The sequence below is a fragment of the Daktulosphaira vitifoliae genome, unplaced genomic scaffold (genome assembly GCF_025091365.1).
Source record: "Daktulosphaira vitifoliae isolate Bord-2020 unplaced genomic scaffold, ASM2509136v1 Scaffold_5, whole genome shotgun sequence".
In the NCBI taxonomy this organism is placed as follows: domain Eukaryota; kingdom Metazoa; phylum Arthropoda; class Insecta; order Hemiptera; family Phylloxeridae; genus Daktulosphaira; species Daktulosphaira vitifoliae.
In genome coordinates this window covers 5,749,377-5,767,436 of record NW_026099576.1, presented here as the reverse complement: position 1 = coordinate 5,767,436, position 18,060 = coordinate 5,749,377, and the positions used below count along the sequence as shown (strand labels likewise).

Sequence of the window (18,060 nt, the reverse complement as noted above, 5' to 3'; positions counted from 1 at the left end):
TAATTACTTTCATATAAAAAACCACAACAATTTTGTTCCTTGTGTTTATTTATTTCATACATCTATTAATTGAAAAATAAATAAAGAGAAATACTTAAAAATACAAAATTTAATGTAATCAAATCATTGCTGACATTAAATTAGAATTTAACTAAATAAAATAGACATTTTTGTCATTTTAAAATAAATCCTGATATGTATAAAATAAATCTGGTATTGTAAAATCTAAAATATAATAATGAATTGTATTATCCGTTTCCTACAGTGACGTAAATGAGAGCATCAAAATCACTACCTGAACCTATTATAGACCGAAGAAACGTATATAGACTTATTTGGAGAATAGTAATTAAATAAGAACTTTCTCGCGCAATTATCATATAAAATTCTAGTAATAAACCGACATGTTTATATACACATTAAATTCAGGTTAAACATTTATTTTGACGTCAATGGGTTTTTAACAAAGTTATAATTTGTTCCAGTCCAGCAAACTTTAATTATTGTTTACAAAAATGTTGTCGATTATTTTGCGACTTCAACTACAGGTATTCGTAAGAAAATAATAGAATAAATAATAATAATAATAATAATAATGATCGACAGCAAATTTGAAGATCATGTTCAGAAACAGGATAACAACAAAATAAATTAAAAAATTATGACAAAGGTAATGCTGGACTTCATAACAATAAATATTATTAAAAATGTTGATTGAACTGTTTTCAATGCGAAATTGCTTTTGAAAAATGCATTCGAGTTTAACGACCTATGATTGCCATTATGAGATACACAAGAAGAACATTAGCGTACAAGTGTACAGGAATCCGGAATCATCGCAACCATGACTTTTTGAGTTCCTTGACTGTTATTATAGTCATTAACAATCTAGATTCCTGAAGTTATAAAAACGAAATTTTGAAAAGCAACATTGAGACGTGACAAAAATCATGGTAGCATTGTGTAACAGATTGAGAAAGTAAATCACACAGCCTGAGTCCATTTTACTGTCTTTAGAGTTAATAATACATTTTTCTTGGGGTACATATATTATTTAAATAAAATTAATGTTTCTTTGCAGAACTGTTTCTCCAGAATTATAGCTTTGGGTTTGTGTGAAACACGCCTCCTATTTTATTTATTTTGTTACCGACACTGTTTGTACAATTAAATGATCATTATTTTAAAAACACGATATAAAGGCCCAAAATACATTCTTTATAAATAAAACAATCATATACCTGTACAATAATAAAAAACAATTAATACGTTTCTACAACAAATTGAAAAAGTTTTCTTAAAATTCTTTTTCAATAGTTACAATACTAAAAGTCTCGTACTATAAAAACGCTTATCACTTATAAATTCCAATAGAAAATTATTTAAAAAATAAAAACTTAACAAATTATTAGTAAAATGAACACATTGGTAGTTTACATTATTAAAGGAAATAACGTTATTTTTAGTAACCTCTAAAATTAAATTAATTAGTCAAACAAAATCAATGCCAAAAACTACTACTATTATTATTCTAATTTCATATCATTATCATAATACAATATTATTAAATGAAATTTAGTTACTACTAATTCACGTTAATTCACGAGTTATAATTTTAATTTTATACATCAACAAGAGAAATAATGGAAAAAATTATGCAAGTGTATAACCATGCATCCTAAATTTTTAGATCACTCTATAGAAATAAATAGAATTTATATCTATTTTAATAAACTTATATTAAGGAATAAACAAAATGATATTTAAAAAGATCTGAAGTCAAAAGCCCCAAATAACAGAGGTAAATTGAACAAAATATGTCTAACAATAAACTCATTTATCATATAGTGAATTAAAGTATAACTTGCTAAATTCACTCAAATACCAATAAAATACAATCTATAATTATTTTAAAAAATACTACCGCCTTTAAGCTTAATTTATGTTTGTATGTTTTTTTAGATTCCCAAATTTATTTATGTTATTATTCCAAAAACACTAGTTAGTAAAATTATAATAACATATTTTAATTGCAATATAGCTCTGAATACACAGACAATTTTATTTTAATATTATGTTATATCAAACATTGCTACCAATGATTTCAAAAGATAACGTAGTACCTACCAAGTTAGATAGACCTTCAAATTTTGAGGTAAATAAAAACCTACCTAGATTATTACTAAGAAAAAACATTTTTTGCCTCTTTCAAGAGGAAAAATATTTATTTAAAATGACACACATATGCCGATTTTTAACAAAAAATACTTTGTCATGGATAGATGCCAAATATTTAGCCTTTCTACATAAAATGTTTTAAGTTATAATTTGAGCTTACATAACACCTATGAAAAAATTTATGCTAATAGTATAGACTCTATACTATAGAAGTTAGTAACAAATTTTGATCTATTAATTAAATATTAAAGAGAAAATAATAGAATTATCAACTAGATATTATTTTAAAAGATTAAAGACACAAAAAAACCTAAATAATATCTAGTTCAACTAGTTTATTTATTTTCTGTTGTTAGATTTATTTGATCAATCATTTATAAAATTTATGAGTTAAATAATTTGAGTTATATTTAAATATCTAGTGTACACACTTAATAATAATTAATTTTTTTTTAATTCATATATACCTGTCATACTTGTCGAATCCATCAGTAATTTAGCACCAGTTGATAACAAGAAATTAATGAACTGGCTGTTAAAAAATATATCAACAAGTTAATAACTGTTTTTAAATATTTAAAGAAGTTTTTATGTATTGTCAATAATTAATATTGGACTATAGATTGAATAAGACAAGTTTTAATAAAATCTATTGACAAAAAATTAAGATCGATCTACATTATCGTGTTAATAATCTCAAGTGCAATAGATTTTACTTGTTTGCGATAGTAAAAGTGATAATTTTTATTTGACTACCATGGTATATGGAGTATAACAAATATATGTCATGGTAACGTGAATGTACTATATGTATAACTTTAAAATTTGAACTTCAACTGGAAATATTTTATTATTTAATATAAATTAAAACTCACACTAGTAGCAACTTAATACCATTTTTTTTGTTTTGCAAAAGCAAATATAGATTTTTTTAAATAAAATTCTTTAAATATAATAAAAATGAAAAAAATAACTAATAACATATTTGTATTGTCCATGGTTACTTACTTGTAATAAGTGTTTGATGAAAAATACGCTCAAAATTTGATGTATAACGTTTACTTATTATGTGACCTTATTTCAAATCTAATGTTTAAATATGCATTAAATTCAATATAATTTCATAAAGGCTGAGTTAACAGTCGTGAATTAATATATTATGCATAGTTTTAAATGAATACTGAAGTATTTAACATATTACATGGGTCATAGTAATGTAATACTAATGATAGTTTAATGTCGATACACGGTCAAACAAGCAGTTGTTATTATTATTCCTTTCTCAATACAATGATAAATATTTGCAGTTTTACAAAAATAGAAACATATATATATATATATATATTAAATATAATTTATGGGAAACAGTGATAGATTTTAAATTAAATCATAGACTAGTTAGGGCCAACAACTTATTCTATCAACAAAGTATTATATGATTGCTGTTCTTAATAACACGTAGTAATTTATACGTGTAAAAATAACAATATAGTACACAAAGCACAATAATTATGCTTAAATAAAGGATAATCTAAAAAATTAATTATTAATTTATCAGATTATCCTTTATTTAATCGTAGACAATTCGAGGCTCTTAAGATTTTATTTCCTAAGCAGCTCTTATTTATTATTGAAAATACAAAATTTCAACAATTACTTAAATATTCTTAATAGGAAATCGAATTTTGTAATCTTACACAATAAAATTTTAAATTCCTGTAACATTTATCATTTGCAATAGGGTTTCATACTAATTTCTGATAATAATTTTAAATAGTTCAACTAATGTGTAGCCATTGATAATAAATACTTTTTCTTTATTAACCTTAAAAGTCATTAATAGTTAATATGTCTATGTTATAAATGTTAATAAATCATTATCTATGGTTCTGGTGATCAAAAGTGATAATTCAAATGGGCGCCAAAAGCTATCATTCAAATGTTTTCTTTAGTTTCTGATTAAAATTAAAAAAATCCCCTCCATCCTTGAAATTGATAAGTTTTTAATAGTGAATGGTAAATAACAATTATAATAAACCATTGTATATAATTCTTTGTAATTCTATTTTTTGCACATAACAACTTTTTACAAATGTTTTAATTTTTAAGGTGGTGCGCATTTTTGGTTTTCTAATTCTACTGTATCATAAATTGTAAAACATTGTTCATTTATTATTTTTATTGATGACTTTTGATAAAAAAAAACTAAATATCTGTAGTGTTCTGTGATTGGTGAATTTCATATTATATCATTTTTCCTTTATTGAAAATTTAATTTTTAATAATATTTGTTTGTAGGATAACGACATCAAACATTGACAGTTTCCTAGCATTTGGCAAATTTCATGCTTTAAAGTTCTGATAATTAGGATATAACATGTTTTAGAGTAAATTTAGAAATAAAAATTTATTTAAAAACTATTAGATTAGTAATGATGTATCAAACATCTTTGCCAAAAACGGATTTTGCTAATGACTGATGACGTTACTCAAGTTTAAAATTATATAAGAAATTGTCTATTAATTAAAAATATTTTATTATTAGTATTGAATTCAAAAAGTTAGTTTTACAAAACAAAAATGACATCTAATAAAAATACAAAGAATCAAGAAAAATGGAATGAAGGTCTTTCTGATGAACGACTTGCTGTATTAATGAGTCCCTTTAAAAATAGAGAAGTAAATGAAGTAAACTATGATAGTAAAATGAAGTTTTGGAAAGAAGCAATTATAGCTGAAAGTATACGTCGACATAAATGTTCATATTCTGCCAGTGAACTTAAGACATGGTTTGTCTATCAAGGACGTACACCCATGTGTCTATTGAATGTAATAGAAGATATGTATAGGTAAGAATGAACCATTTATCATAATCCACCCAATTACTTACAAAATAAAAATTATTTTAACGATATTGTATTGTGAAGGCAAGAGGGCTGTATCTATAAAAATTGTTTTGATATAAATGGTTTCAAAGTTTATAACCTCCAATAAGGGTTGCATTATGTGTTACTTTATTTTTAGCATTTATATTATTAAGTTCAAGTCAACTTTTATGTAAGCTTTTATATATTTAGATAGAGAATTATATAAAAACTATATCGAGAACTATATAAAAATGTTAAATATCAATTATGGCCCTCTTGCACTTTTAGTATAATATAATATATTTTTTGAATTACACATATTTTTCAATTTTACAATTGTTAAATTTTTTTTTCGGTTCATTCCTTATTCTATAAGGGTTTTATCCTTTTTTTTTAGTGTTAACATATATATTTAACTAGCTTATAAAACAAAAAATTACTAATCAATAACAACATTTGGTTTAGTACTTTGGAAGTTATTAGTATTTTAAAATATAGACTGAAGGTAAAACGCAGGTATTACTATTTTTATCATTAGACATTTCTTGGTCACACTTTATACCTATTAAATGTAAAAATGTTAATAAATTCTAAAATATTATTACAAAATTTGTTGTTGACCAGTCATTTTCTTAATTAGAACTAGTGAGACAATAGGGGTTTCCTTGGGTTCAGACACTTCCCTATTGTCATGAAATTGTAGTAGTGGAGAAATGAATCTCACCACTATCTTGTTTATATCTTGTAATAATCTTATCTTCATTTTAAAAACTATATAGTCCCTCATACACAATTTTTAATTATGCTACTGATTAGATCATTTTTTATTTTATGAGCTAGTTAGATATGTATGTTATTACTTAAAAAAATATAACTGACACCTTAAAAATATAAAGAGGCGAATTGAAAAATATATGTAACTAAAATAGTCAAAAAAAAATTTCCAAAATTATTTGAAATTTTATATGTTAACTGAGTGATTTATGATGAACAGATTATTCTATACAGCATAATTTTTATTTTCATGTAAATTCCAAAATAACAAATTATTTTTAAACTAGAGCTAGAATTATACATTAAACCAAATTATTTTTTATTTCAAATATCATATACTTGTTAACAGAGACGGTACCATTAAGTCAAAAACTGAATTTCAACAAATGCAAAATCAAACTCAGTGTAGCTGGTCAAATTGGGCAGTAAATACATTAGTAAAGAATCCATTGTCATGGTCAGTTGGCAAAGTGAAAAATTCATTAGTATCATCTTCAAAACCTTTTGATGATAAAACTGACTATGTAAATCTTCAACTAGTAGAGGTATATAAACCACAATTTTATATTCATTAATTTAAGGTGTATATTTATTTATTTTTATCTGTGCTAGAGTCAAGCAAATGAACTATTTAGTGTGTTAGCTGTGAATGAAAAATCTCTAATTTTTTTTATGGATGACATTCAAAAACGTCTCAATGATCTATGGAATGATGATATATCAATTCAAACTACAGAATTAATAGTACACTCATTAGAAATTTGTAATAAAGCTTATGTTGAACACGGGGAACATTTAATTGCTAACAAAACTCTGGTTAAAATTGCCGGTTTTGGTAAAAATGTAGAACCAATATCTGATCTAGAAAAAAATTTTTTTAAACTAAAGGAAGCAGAAAAAATATTAATTGGTGAAATTAGTAATTTAGACAAAGAGAAAGAATCTCTTATTAAAGAAGCAAAAATGTATGTTGCTAAAAATATGAAACCTATTGTAAGTAATTAAATCATAGTTAAATTTAAAAATATATTAAGTTTTTACCTAAAAATTTATTCCAAACTTTAATAGGCCCTTTCATATCTACGAAAAAAAAAAGAAGTTGAAAGGCGAATTGAAAAACAGCTCAATTCACTCGACAATATTCAAGCAATGGTTTCTAGAATTGAAGAATCAAAATATAACTCTGAGGTAATGTAATATTTATCATTTATTGTGCAAAACGATTACTAATTTATATGAACTTATAGGTTTTGAAATCTTATGGAACTGGACTGTCTGCTTTAAAACTATCTTCAAAAGACACTGGTTTAACAATTGATAATGTAGATGAAACTATGGCAGAATTAGCAGAGGTATTATAATTATATACCTAATAATATAAACCTTTGTGTATATATATATATATACAAATCTCATTTTTTATAATTATATATAATAGGGTGATTTTTATTTTATTAACTTTCATTAATCGATTTACGTACCCGCCAATTTTTTTCATAATTATATAAGTCATTTGGATAAAACTTACCCTCTTCAGGTGCCAAATCATAGTTGAAAATTCCCTCAAAAGGGTAATTTTTCAGTTTTTGATCATTGTTTTTAAAACTAACACACTTGGCGTAAAAATGTATGGAATATAAATTATATAATTTAATATTTTCTTCAAAAAAGGTATTTACGAAAATTTCCTAAAATTATTTTTACTTGCTCAAAAAATGAAAAAAAAATTGCTAAAATTAACTTTTTGAGAATAAATAATTCTTAACTTATGAAATAATCACTTTACAACAAAATGTTTCTTATAAAAAATATATAAAATTTAATTTTCTAAAATATTGGTCTTATATAAAATTATAGTCAGATTTATAGTTTTGCTATTTTAATAACACTAACGATCTAAATAAGATTCATTAAATTGTATATTCAGCATACTACAATTATAATTAGGATACTTCTTCCAATAGTTTTGTACGGACTGCAAAAAATTAAATACAATTATCATATATTATAGTGAATAAACCTTTGAAAAATTATAAATATTTTTATTTTTATTTGTAGTAAAAATTGATTTTGCTTTTCAACTTTGCTTAATATGCCATTGTAGTTATTCATTAGTTTTATATGACACTTGGTCATATCATGAACTACTACTATTGCAGCAACTATTTTTTTATCTTTTTGGAAGTCTTCCTAAAATTGTGGGTCTATTTTTATGTTAAATCGTCTAAAAAGCTATAGACTTATCTGTAATTAAGTCTTTCGATAAAAAATGTGACAAATCATCAATTTTTAAAATACATTTTTTTTTTCATCTATTACTTCAAATGATGCAGTTCTATTTAAAATTTTTAATATTTTTTTTATTCTATGGTTAAGCGAGTTTTGATAATTAAATAAACAGAACTTTCATTACTAAAATACCATAAGTGGTTTATAATTATTTTTATAGAAATTTCAGTTATCTGTTTATCATCTATTTTATAATTAATTAATGTTTTTAAAATATTATGTCATTTACTGGAGTTCAATTGAATTAGATACAGTGAACCAGTCTTGAAACTAATGTTTATTAATGAAACAACAGATTCTTTTTAAAGCCATATCTTCTGTTAGAATCAATTTAAACTGTTTTTTAAATAGCAAAGTTTTTAATGAATACATACCTTTTATCATTTAATATGTTAAGTAATGTACTTCAACCTGATAAAATATTATAATCTTTTTTAAAGTTTCACCGAGAATATTACTATAAGCTCTTAAAATTCTCTAGTCATTCCAAGAAAATCATTTTGTAATTTTTTTTCAGAAAATTGAAGTATTTTTTCTCTATCATTTTTTAATATATTTAATATATATATAATATTATGTTTACTGATATTCGACTAACACAAATGTATCTGTGAATTTTTTAAATATTTTTTATGTATATTGATAGATCTTACTTTTTGATAAAAGAATTCTTGGTAGAAATTTAAAAGAAATAAATTTGTCTGATCGAAAAAGTTTAGATTTTTTACCTAAACCATTTGTCCATTTAAAACACTTGTATTTTATGTAATGTTTCCATAAACTAGTTCAACTATTTAAGAGATACAAAATCATTCATATTTATTTACTAAACATTTATATCCCAATGTAATTTTTAAATACTTTTAGCTAAATTTGTATTTATGCATAGGTATTAGAAGAACATCGAGATATACAATCTGCTCTTGGCAAACATATAATTGAAGACAAGCATAATGAAAATGAATTAGAAGATGAGTTAGCTGATCTACTGAATGTAGATGAATCTATTTGTTCTAGCAAGGAAAAACACCATGTTCCTGGTAACTTACTTGAACTTTTTTTAAATGTTCCTTTTACAATTTTTTTTTATGATATTTTAGATTTACCAGAAGTACCAGACAACAGTATTGAAAATGAAGAATTTGACCTTGATCAAAGATTCCAGATGTTAAGAGAACATTAAATATTTATTTATTCCCTTTGCGCTAATCTGTACATACTACAAATTTTTAATAAAAATATCAATATATTAAAATATTACTGTACTTTTTCTTTCTAATGAACCCTGTCATATTCATTAAATTGGTACAAAGATTTATTAAGAAAAATGTATTTATTTTATTTATTTAACTCTATTTATGCTCTAAATTAGTGATTATTATTAAAGATGAATTTAACTCTGGGTGTTTTTATTTATTTATAAATTATTTTGATAAAAGTAATTTAAAAACATTAATGGCCATAATGATAATCTTAGATCATTTATAAATCTACTTTTAGTAATTTAAATTGTTACAATAATAGTTGAATTATGTTACTAAGTAAAAAATGTTTGTAAGTTTGTTACTTATCTTGTTTATTATGAAAAATATAACACTTACTCATAATAGTAAGAGATTGAAATTTTATTGTATTTTTTGAGTTATAAATAATATAGCTAAAGCAAAGGTCTCAAAACATTTTAAAATCACAAATAATAATTAATATCTCAATTTTTGAGTAAGTTTGAAATTGAAAAATTAAGTACTTTTCTTAATCTACTCGAAATTTATTTCAACGAATTTTCAGTCTACAATATTCAGATTATTAAGATATGAGTTCTACATAAAGTTTTCCTTTATGGTATATGTAAATACATACAAATGATTATAAATAAAACAATTTATTATTAAAAATTATGATACTATAATATAGTATAATCTTAAAAATGTGTTAATATGCTATATTATAGCACATTAACACATTTTTATGAGAATATTAACATTATGTTAAAGATAGTTTAAAAAAATAAACTTCAATTTGTTATAATGCTCATTCAGTAGTTTATATTTAAGACAATGCTTATGATTTGAATATTTTATTTTTTAGCTTAAACTAATACAAAATAAAGAAAGTAAAAATTACAAAATCAAGTAAGAAGTTAGAAATATTTGCTATTCATTAATCCAACATTTATTTATATAACTTACTGAGGCTCATGTATGTTTTATAATATCATTTAAGTAGTATATACACATTGAAGGAAGATACATGAACCCATAGTAGGATCCGTTGTCTATATAGACTATATGTTGATAAATTTGTTTTTATTGGTTATTATTAGAGTAAAAAAAAAATTTTATCTCGATACCAAAATCCAAAATTATATGTTGAGGACCTTCACACAAGAGTAAAGATTGTCATTATAAATAAAAAAATAATATAAATTTTTAATTTAAGTTCTATTTTAAACAATTATTTAAAAATTAATATAAAATGTAAAAAAAATGGAAAAGAAAAAACCACTAAAAATGCTGATAAAATGAATAACATTTTATAATGCTTTATTAATTTGTTATGTTTAAATTAACAGTACCAATAGATAAATTGGTATAATATTAAAATAAGTTTTAACATACTATTTTAAGTTTAAATAAAAATTTTGAAGCCTGCAAGTGATCAATAACAGAAATATATATCTAATATAATACACCACTACTGTATTAATTTAAACAATTACATTTGATGTTTATTCTGTTTACAATCAATGATTTATCTAATAAATAAAAGCTTATTATTTCAAATATTGAAATTTCCATTATATAAAATAAATAGAATCTTACAAACTCAAAACATCTTTTTAATATAATATAATATATTCTTTTAGAGCATTATAAATTACAAAAAAAATTCTGATTTATTATGGAAATAATTGTTTGTCTTATATAAATACTATTTTTAAATGTACCCGTTAGGCCTGTATTTAGAATTTTTTTTTATCTTTTAATAAAAATTATATTTATGACCTTTTTCTTCTCAAAATTCATCAATATGAATTTTTTTAATAAAATTTTAATTAAACAATACTAATGATGTTTATGTTTCAAATATATTTAATAGCATTTGAGCAATAAAATAAAATTGTATGCAAGTGTTTAACTGATTGATCCTTGTAATTTTATAAAGTACAAAGAATTTAAACTACAGACAGTAGAATAATGAGAAAAATACATTTTAGTTATTTAAATCCAATAAAATTAATATTAAATACTTATTTACACAAAATTATACTAAAACCAAATCAAATACTACATCAAAAAATGTTTTTGTTTATCAATATACAAGAATAATAAGGTTACTGTAATATATTTTTAATTAAATTGCTAAACAAAATATATTTTATTCAGACTTAGGGAATTTTCTACAAATGGTATACAATGTAATATTTAACATATCATATATAATTAATATTACTTGAGATAGGAGTTGCTCACATATTATCATACAAATTTAAAAGCTTTATGAAGGAGTTAATAAAATACCAATTTGTCAATATTAAGAATGATTGGATTACATCTAATTAGATGAGACATATTCCAAAATATTATAACTATGCACTATTACAACACCCTGTTAATTTAATTGTAAGTGTGAATATTTTAACTCTTTGAACATTTTTTTAATTTAATAATAATAAAACAAAAATCAAATAAATAAAGTATTTATTGAAAATGATTACAATTAATGGGTAATTTAAGGTTTCCTTTTTAGTTTTTATCAGCATTCCTATAACCTCATGTTCAGTAAATTAATTTTTAACAAATTTTGTTTACAAACATGCTTATCCTATGATAAATTGTACCTATTTTAAGTTACCCAGATGTAATGGGATTCTAAATGTGAAATACCTAATAATCATCAATATCATAAAGTTCATTTGGATCCAAATCATCACATTGCATACTTTGGAAATCAACTTTATAACGTAATAAACCTGTAACATAATAAAAATAGTAATGTTTCGGAGAATTTCTTATTAAAAAAAAAAATATTCAAAATTATAAACACAAAAATATAATTATTTCTATTGCATAAAATATTCTAGTGTTTTGGCACTCAATTATTAGCTTAATAAAAGTTACTTATTATTAAAACATACAAAAATTATACAAATTTTACTTTATTAGTGATTTTCAGCAATAGTTTAAATCAAAACAACAAAATTATGAACAAAAGAACAGTAAAGACATCATTTCAATACAAATATCTTTTAAGCATAACCCATTTTGACCATAAACAAACTTAATCACTTTTTCTCACACCTGCGATATTTTTAAATATATACATACCAAGGAGACTAATATTTATTTTTGTTAACCAGTATAATAACCGTAACCAGAATGAAAGTGAAAAATATTTTGAGATAATCGTAATAGGAATGCAAAATATACAATTTAAAGACTAATCATAATAAAAGAAATTGTGCTAGAATTTTAAAAGCAAAAAAATATATCATTTAGAACATGAACATAAGTTTGATTTTTTAATACCATAATTTTAAAAATCAACCCTTTCCTAGTTTTAGATAGCTATAGCTTGCAAATATCTTTTAATAGATATTTTATAACATGTTTGAAACTTCTAATTAAATGCCAATTATACATTCATGCAAAAATTCATACTTTGTATAACCAAAGTATTGACTAAATTAATACGTGTAAAATAAAACTTATAACAGTTAATTAACTGTGTTCATAAAAAAACTAAAATTGTATAAAATCACTTAATACTAGTTTATAATTTATATTTCAAATGAAAACGTTTCATCATATTAATAATATTAGATTTGAATTTTTATTTTAATTATTTAACTATCTTGTAATAAAAATGGATGGCTTGTGTGAGAAAGAAATTATAAAATTAAAATTGATAGAGACCATTAAATTTATACTTTTTAATTTATTAAGAATATTGTTAAAATAAATGTTTGCACATATTTTTAAAATAACCTATTTTAAAGAAGACATTCACTATTGATGATTTTTTTATGTTTCTACATAACAAAATGCCTTTGTATGTAATACTCACACAAAAAGGTATTTACTAACAAACAGTATTTGTTTTCGGGTTATTTTAAGTTCAAAATAATTTAAAGGTTTTTTTTTTTAGCTGCTCATCTAAATTAATATTTTTATTAAAAATAATATCATTATTTATTAAATATATAATACTATTTAAAATAATTGACAAATAATTTTATGCTACTATATTTGATATCAAAAAATAAATAAAACCTTTTACAAAGACTTAGTGTGTAAAAACTAAGTATAACCAGGCTTAATCATGCATTTAACTAATATGTGTAATCATTATAAATACTAATACACAACACACTCACAGTAAATGTTAATAAAATCTACCTTAGGTTAGTAAATTAAGTTTTTAGTAATCATCAAGATTCACATCGTCCAATGGCTCATCCGCTTGCAAGGACTGAAAATCAACCTTGTAGCGGAGAATGCCTGTTAATAAATTAAATTTTTTTTATACAAATACATTTAATTTACACAAATTTAATTAGGAACAAAATTCTTATTGCTGATGTATAAATCATCAATTTTAGATTAACAAATAATTTATATCATCCTGCATTGATCAAAATATATTTTTTTTTTTATTATTTGGCAATATTTTATTACCTATTCCTGTATTTTTTTTTTACTACTATTTAAAATTAAAATTCTATTCAGTATTAAGAAATTATAACTATTATTTTAATATAAAAAAAAAATGTTGTTAAAATTAATATCAAAATTATAATTATTTATAACATGTAATTTACATTTAGTTTCTCAAGTAAAATAATATTAGTGTAAAAAAAATTGAAAACCTATTTAGCTCCATATTTAACATATTTATTTCAAACAGAATGGAATTTAAACAAGATTTATATCAAAAAAAATTATTTATTTTGAGTATAACACATTTAGCAATTGAACTAAATAAAAATTTTAATTAAATAAAACAATTAATAGAAATTTAGCTAGCTAGCTAAATAATCATATTTCATTTATAATAATGTGTATTTTTATTATTAAACATAAAAAATTAAATAAACAAATTTTGTGTACAAAATATTTTAATTCTATATGAGGCAGGATGTAAAGAAATGATTCCTACAATTTCATACAATCATTAATACTTAAAATTTCAATTTATTTGATACTTTTTTCAGTAAAATATAGCATCTAAACAACTAACTTAAAATGATTATTTTAATACTTAAAAATACTAACCTCCAATACCACCAAATCCTCTAACAAACTGTGATCCTTCTTGAGACTTATCAGTAATAATTTCTAAAGTTGCACCAAACATTTTATAATTATTTGCTAACCATTCTAAAAGTGGCTGGCATTCCACTAACTCAAGTTCTACTCCCGTCTGAAAAAAAAATCCAATTCTATAGCTATGAAACCTATGTGACAAAGCATTAACTTTATTTGTATTAATGTAACAATTATTAAAAATATCAAAAATCACTATGAAAAATTTTAATTAATGTAACATACATCTTTTTCTGTAAAATGTGATTTATCTTTTTCTTGTTCAGGAGTCAAATGCAATATTTTTTCTTCTGATGTTGTATGATTCTTCAAAACATATCTTTGGATATCCAAATTCTCCCAACATATTAAAGTTTCAACAGATCCAAGTTCAAGTGCTTTAAGAGTATCATCTACTCCAAAACAATATTTACCAGTATCTTGACTAATTTCATCAAAGTAACGTCCTGAAAATTTAATTTTGTTATTGTACATAAAAAATAGTTTTTATTTTTGAATTTAAAAGAAAAAAATATTTAATTTAAAATAATTATAGAATTACCAATTAATTTTTTTTCTTGGATAAATTTTACATTTTGTAATGATTCGGCAGCAAGTTCAATAGCTTGGTTAAAACCATTTTCACCTCCATATGACACATCAACTAGCTTAATAATTTTAGCTTGTAACCGCTATAGTAAAAATTTAAGATAATAATAAAATCATAAATTACTTAAAGCATGTTGAACATGATATAGGTTTGCATCACATTAGGCAAAATATTTATCATTTAATATAATAATAAATTGATTAACAAACAAGTTTGTTTTTATATTAAAAAGTATAATTATAAATATACAAAATATATTATTTTAAATTAAAAATTCAATAATATTTCCTAGTTTTTAAATTTTTGATTGACATAAAAAATTAAAGAAGTATGTGACAAAAATACTTTAAAATTATATTTATTTGCTAGAGCAACTTTTTCAACTAATTAATTAATTGAAAAAAGCTATTATTTTTTAATTTAAGTCATAGTTTTTTTATAATATAATATTTCAGATTTTCTAAATATTGTGTTCATTATAATATAAAATAAAAATAAAAACCATATCTTCAAAAGTTCATATTTATTATACTCAATACAACTTAAGAAAACACTAGTTGGAGTACAAAAACTCATTTGTTGCTATAAATTCCTATGATAACTTTATAGCTAAACATAACATTGAAGGACGTCATTGTCTGACCAAAAAACAAAGTAATAAAGAGTTAGTATTTTTAAGTACACAAGTGATATATTCTGAAGTTGTACAAAGTATACAAAACATTAAAATCAAAAAAAATAATATACATACAGGGTCAAACATATCAGATTGACTAAGTTCAGTTTTGAAATCTGCACTACCAGCCAATATTAAACCAGCTATATTAGGTTTATCATTGGTTATAAATAACTGAGTTGCAACTTCTGCTACTTTACGCACATAATTGTGTCGTTTTTCCATACGTAAACGGGCAAAACGCAGAGCAGACTGACCTCCTCTACCGTGTTTTTTTGGTAAATCAACTGTAAATTTATGGAGTACCTAAAATAAAATAAATATTTATTTAATACATAATTATTGAAAAATAATAATTAGTATAATGAATTATAGCTTATTATTTATTTAAGTTTAAACTTTAAAACGTTAAGGTTTTTTTCTAATATTTTTAAAATAGTTATTTATCAAATTAAACATTCAACAAAGTTGAATACCTAAATTTTTATTACAATACATTTTATTAATCAATAATTGTTGTCAAGCAAGCACATTTCAAAAAATTTGTATTCTACAATTTATCAAGCATAATCTATCAAAATAAATTCAAAGTGTGCAATTCAATGTGATATAACAGAAATTATTGCCATAGTCAATAACAAAAATTTTTTTAATAAATTTATAAAATAAATTTTTTTTTTTTTGTTTAATGAAAAATTAATGTTTATTTAATATATTTTAAAATTCTAAAAGTTTTTTTAACATTTTAAATTGTCCAATTTTGCAAAGGGAATACCATATTGCCCAATCTAAGTAATCCAAATAAGTTAATTATCTATATAAACCAAAATATATAGGCAGAGTATATAATATCTGTAATTCTACATTGACCGTAACATAAAGATATAATCTTACTATTTTAATTTTCTGTTTTTCATAAGGAAGTATTTTATACACCCTATAATTATTTTGGTTCATAAAAGCTTTAGCAGTTTAAAAGCTTTGGTTTTTTTTTAAATTTATAAATTTTAAATTTTTTAAATAAGTTATTTTACTTCTCTAGTGTTTCCTTGAAGTGTTCCAAATAAAGCACCATTACCATCCATAACAATAAAACCAAATTTATTATCATCAGCTAAAAGAGCTGTTAATGCTTCAGTATGGAACTATGGAAATAAAATATATATTACTAATAAAATAAACACAATACATAAAGAAATTTTAAATTAATATTTTACCTTATTATCACAAAGGTATAGTGAAGTATTAATAGGTTTAAATGGTTCAAAATCAATGTTAACTTTTTTTTCTTTACCTTCTTCTGTCACAATTGTCCCACAATAAACAACTAATCCGTTTGGAGGAACTAAAAAAAAAAATTAGAATTTTATTAGAAGTTCACAAAATTAATTTTTAATTCTTCAAACCTTTAGTGTAAAGTTTTAATCTTTGTTGTACTGAAGTAATAGCGCCTAATACAGATAATCTATTGACTCTAGATTTGATATTTGAAGCAGTACCATATTCATCAGCTAACATTTTACTAACTCTTGAAATCTGATCTTTAGGTGGTATAATGAGAGAGATCATACTTGTTCCATTTCTTAAAATTAAAATATTTCATTTAATTATTATAAAGAGAAAGCAAGAAATTGTTAGCTAGAAAAAGTAAACCTGTAGCCCTTTAAATAATTTTCTTATATTTTTTTAATGAAAAACATAATTTTATATCTTTAAAAGAATTAAGATAAGGATGATTCTAAGTTATAATTTAATTAAGATTTATAAAAATACAAACACAAATTTTAATTTGTCATATTATTATGCAGTATTCAATATTTTTAATAATTAAAGATGATTGATTTAAGGAATATAAGCAGTTATATGCTGCTATTAGACTTTTGAAAGCTATACTATTAGATTAAGTAGTGATTACAGTAGAATATTGGAATAATTAAACTAGTGGTAAAATTTCCTGATAGAAAAATAACTTTGGAAGCTTAACTAGTAAAATTTAATTTTTTAAATAAAAGTAAAAGAATTTAATACAATATAAATTTGTTATCTGTAAATTAATTAAGAAAATATAATTAAACTAAAAAATCTGTACTAATTGATGCAATGAGTAACAACAAAATTAATTAATATTTTAGATTCTTATTTATTTTGAAAACTTTTAGTATAAAATATTATTTTAATATTTTAGTATAGTCATAAATTGTAATGGCTCACCCTCGAGCCATCTCCAAACTTTTTATAAGTTTCTTGATCTTCCATATTTCTACATTACGATCTGAAGTGGTTTCTTCGCCGTTGGTCGTCATATTTCTTTAAAAATTTACTATAGATAGATGGTAAAATGTGATTTGGTGGCGAAAACGA

At 22.4% G+C, this 18,060-nt stretch overlaps 2 protein-coding genes across 5 annotated transcripts; one reads left to right on the top strand and one right to left on the bottom strand.

Moving 5' to 3' along the window:
• Positions 1–4,177: 4,177 nt before the first annotated feature.
• LOC126907374 (charged multivesicular body protein 7) lies at positions 4,178–9,365 on the top strand. Of its 3 annotated transcripts, none has more exons than XM_050688601.1 (8): positions 4,178–4,194; positions 4,724–5,027; positions 6,169–6,364; positions 6,432–6,812; positions 6,888–7,007; positions 7,067–7,171; positions 8,998–9,148; positions 9,209–9,365. In XM_050688601.1, the coding sequence occupies exons 2-8, from the start codon at positions 4,759–4,761 to the stop codon at positions 9,289–9,291; spliced, it is 1,305 nt and encodes a 434-aa protein (XP_050544558.1). In that variant the 5' UTR covers positions 4,178–4,194; positions 4,724–4,758; the 3' UTR covers positions 9,292–9,365. The 3 variants fall into 3 exon arrangements, with proteins under 3 accessions (XP_050544558.1, XP_050544557.1, XP_050544556.1); XM_050688600.1 differs by lacking the exon at positions 4,178–4,194 and adding an exon at positions 4,221–4,331; XM_050688599.1 differs by lacking the exon at positions 4,178–4,194 and adding an exon at positions 4,291–4,410.
• Positions 9,366–11,792: 2,427 nt separating this feature from the next.
• On the bottom strand, positions 11,793–18,059 carry LOC126907373 (eukaryotic peptide chain release factor subunit 1). 2 transcript variants are annotated; one of them, XM_050688598.1, is made up of 10 exons: positions 17,911–18,059; positions 17,106–17,281; positions 16,917–17,044; positions 16,734–16,844; positions 15,775–16,005; positions 14,976–15,105; positions 14,660–14,880; positions 14,384–14,531; positions 13,508–13,609; positions 11,793–12,081 (listed from the first exon to the last, which is right to left on the bottom strand). In XM_050688598.1, exons 1-9 carry the CDS (start codon positions 18,000–18,002, stop codon positions 13,530–13,532), a joined length of 1,317 nt encoding a protein of 438 aa, XP_050544555.1. In that variant the 5' UTR covers positions 18,003–18,059; the 3' UTR covers positions 11,793–12,081; positions 13,508–13,529. The 2 variants fall into 2 exon arrangements, with proteins under 2 accessions (XP_050544555.1, XP_050544554.1); XM_050688597.1 differs by lacking the exon at positions 13,508–13,609.
• Between the last annotated feature and the right edge of the window lies 1 nt (position 18,060).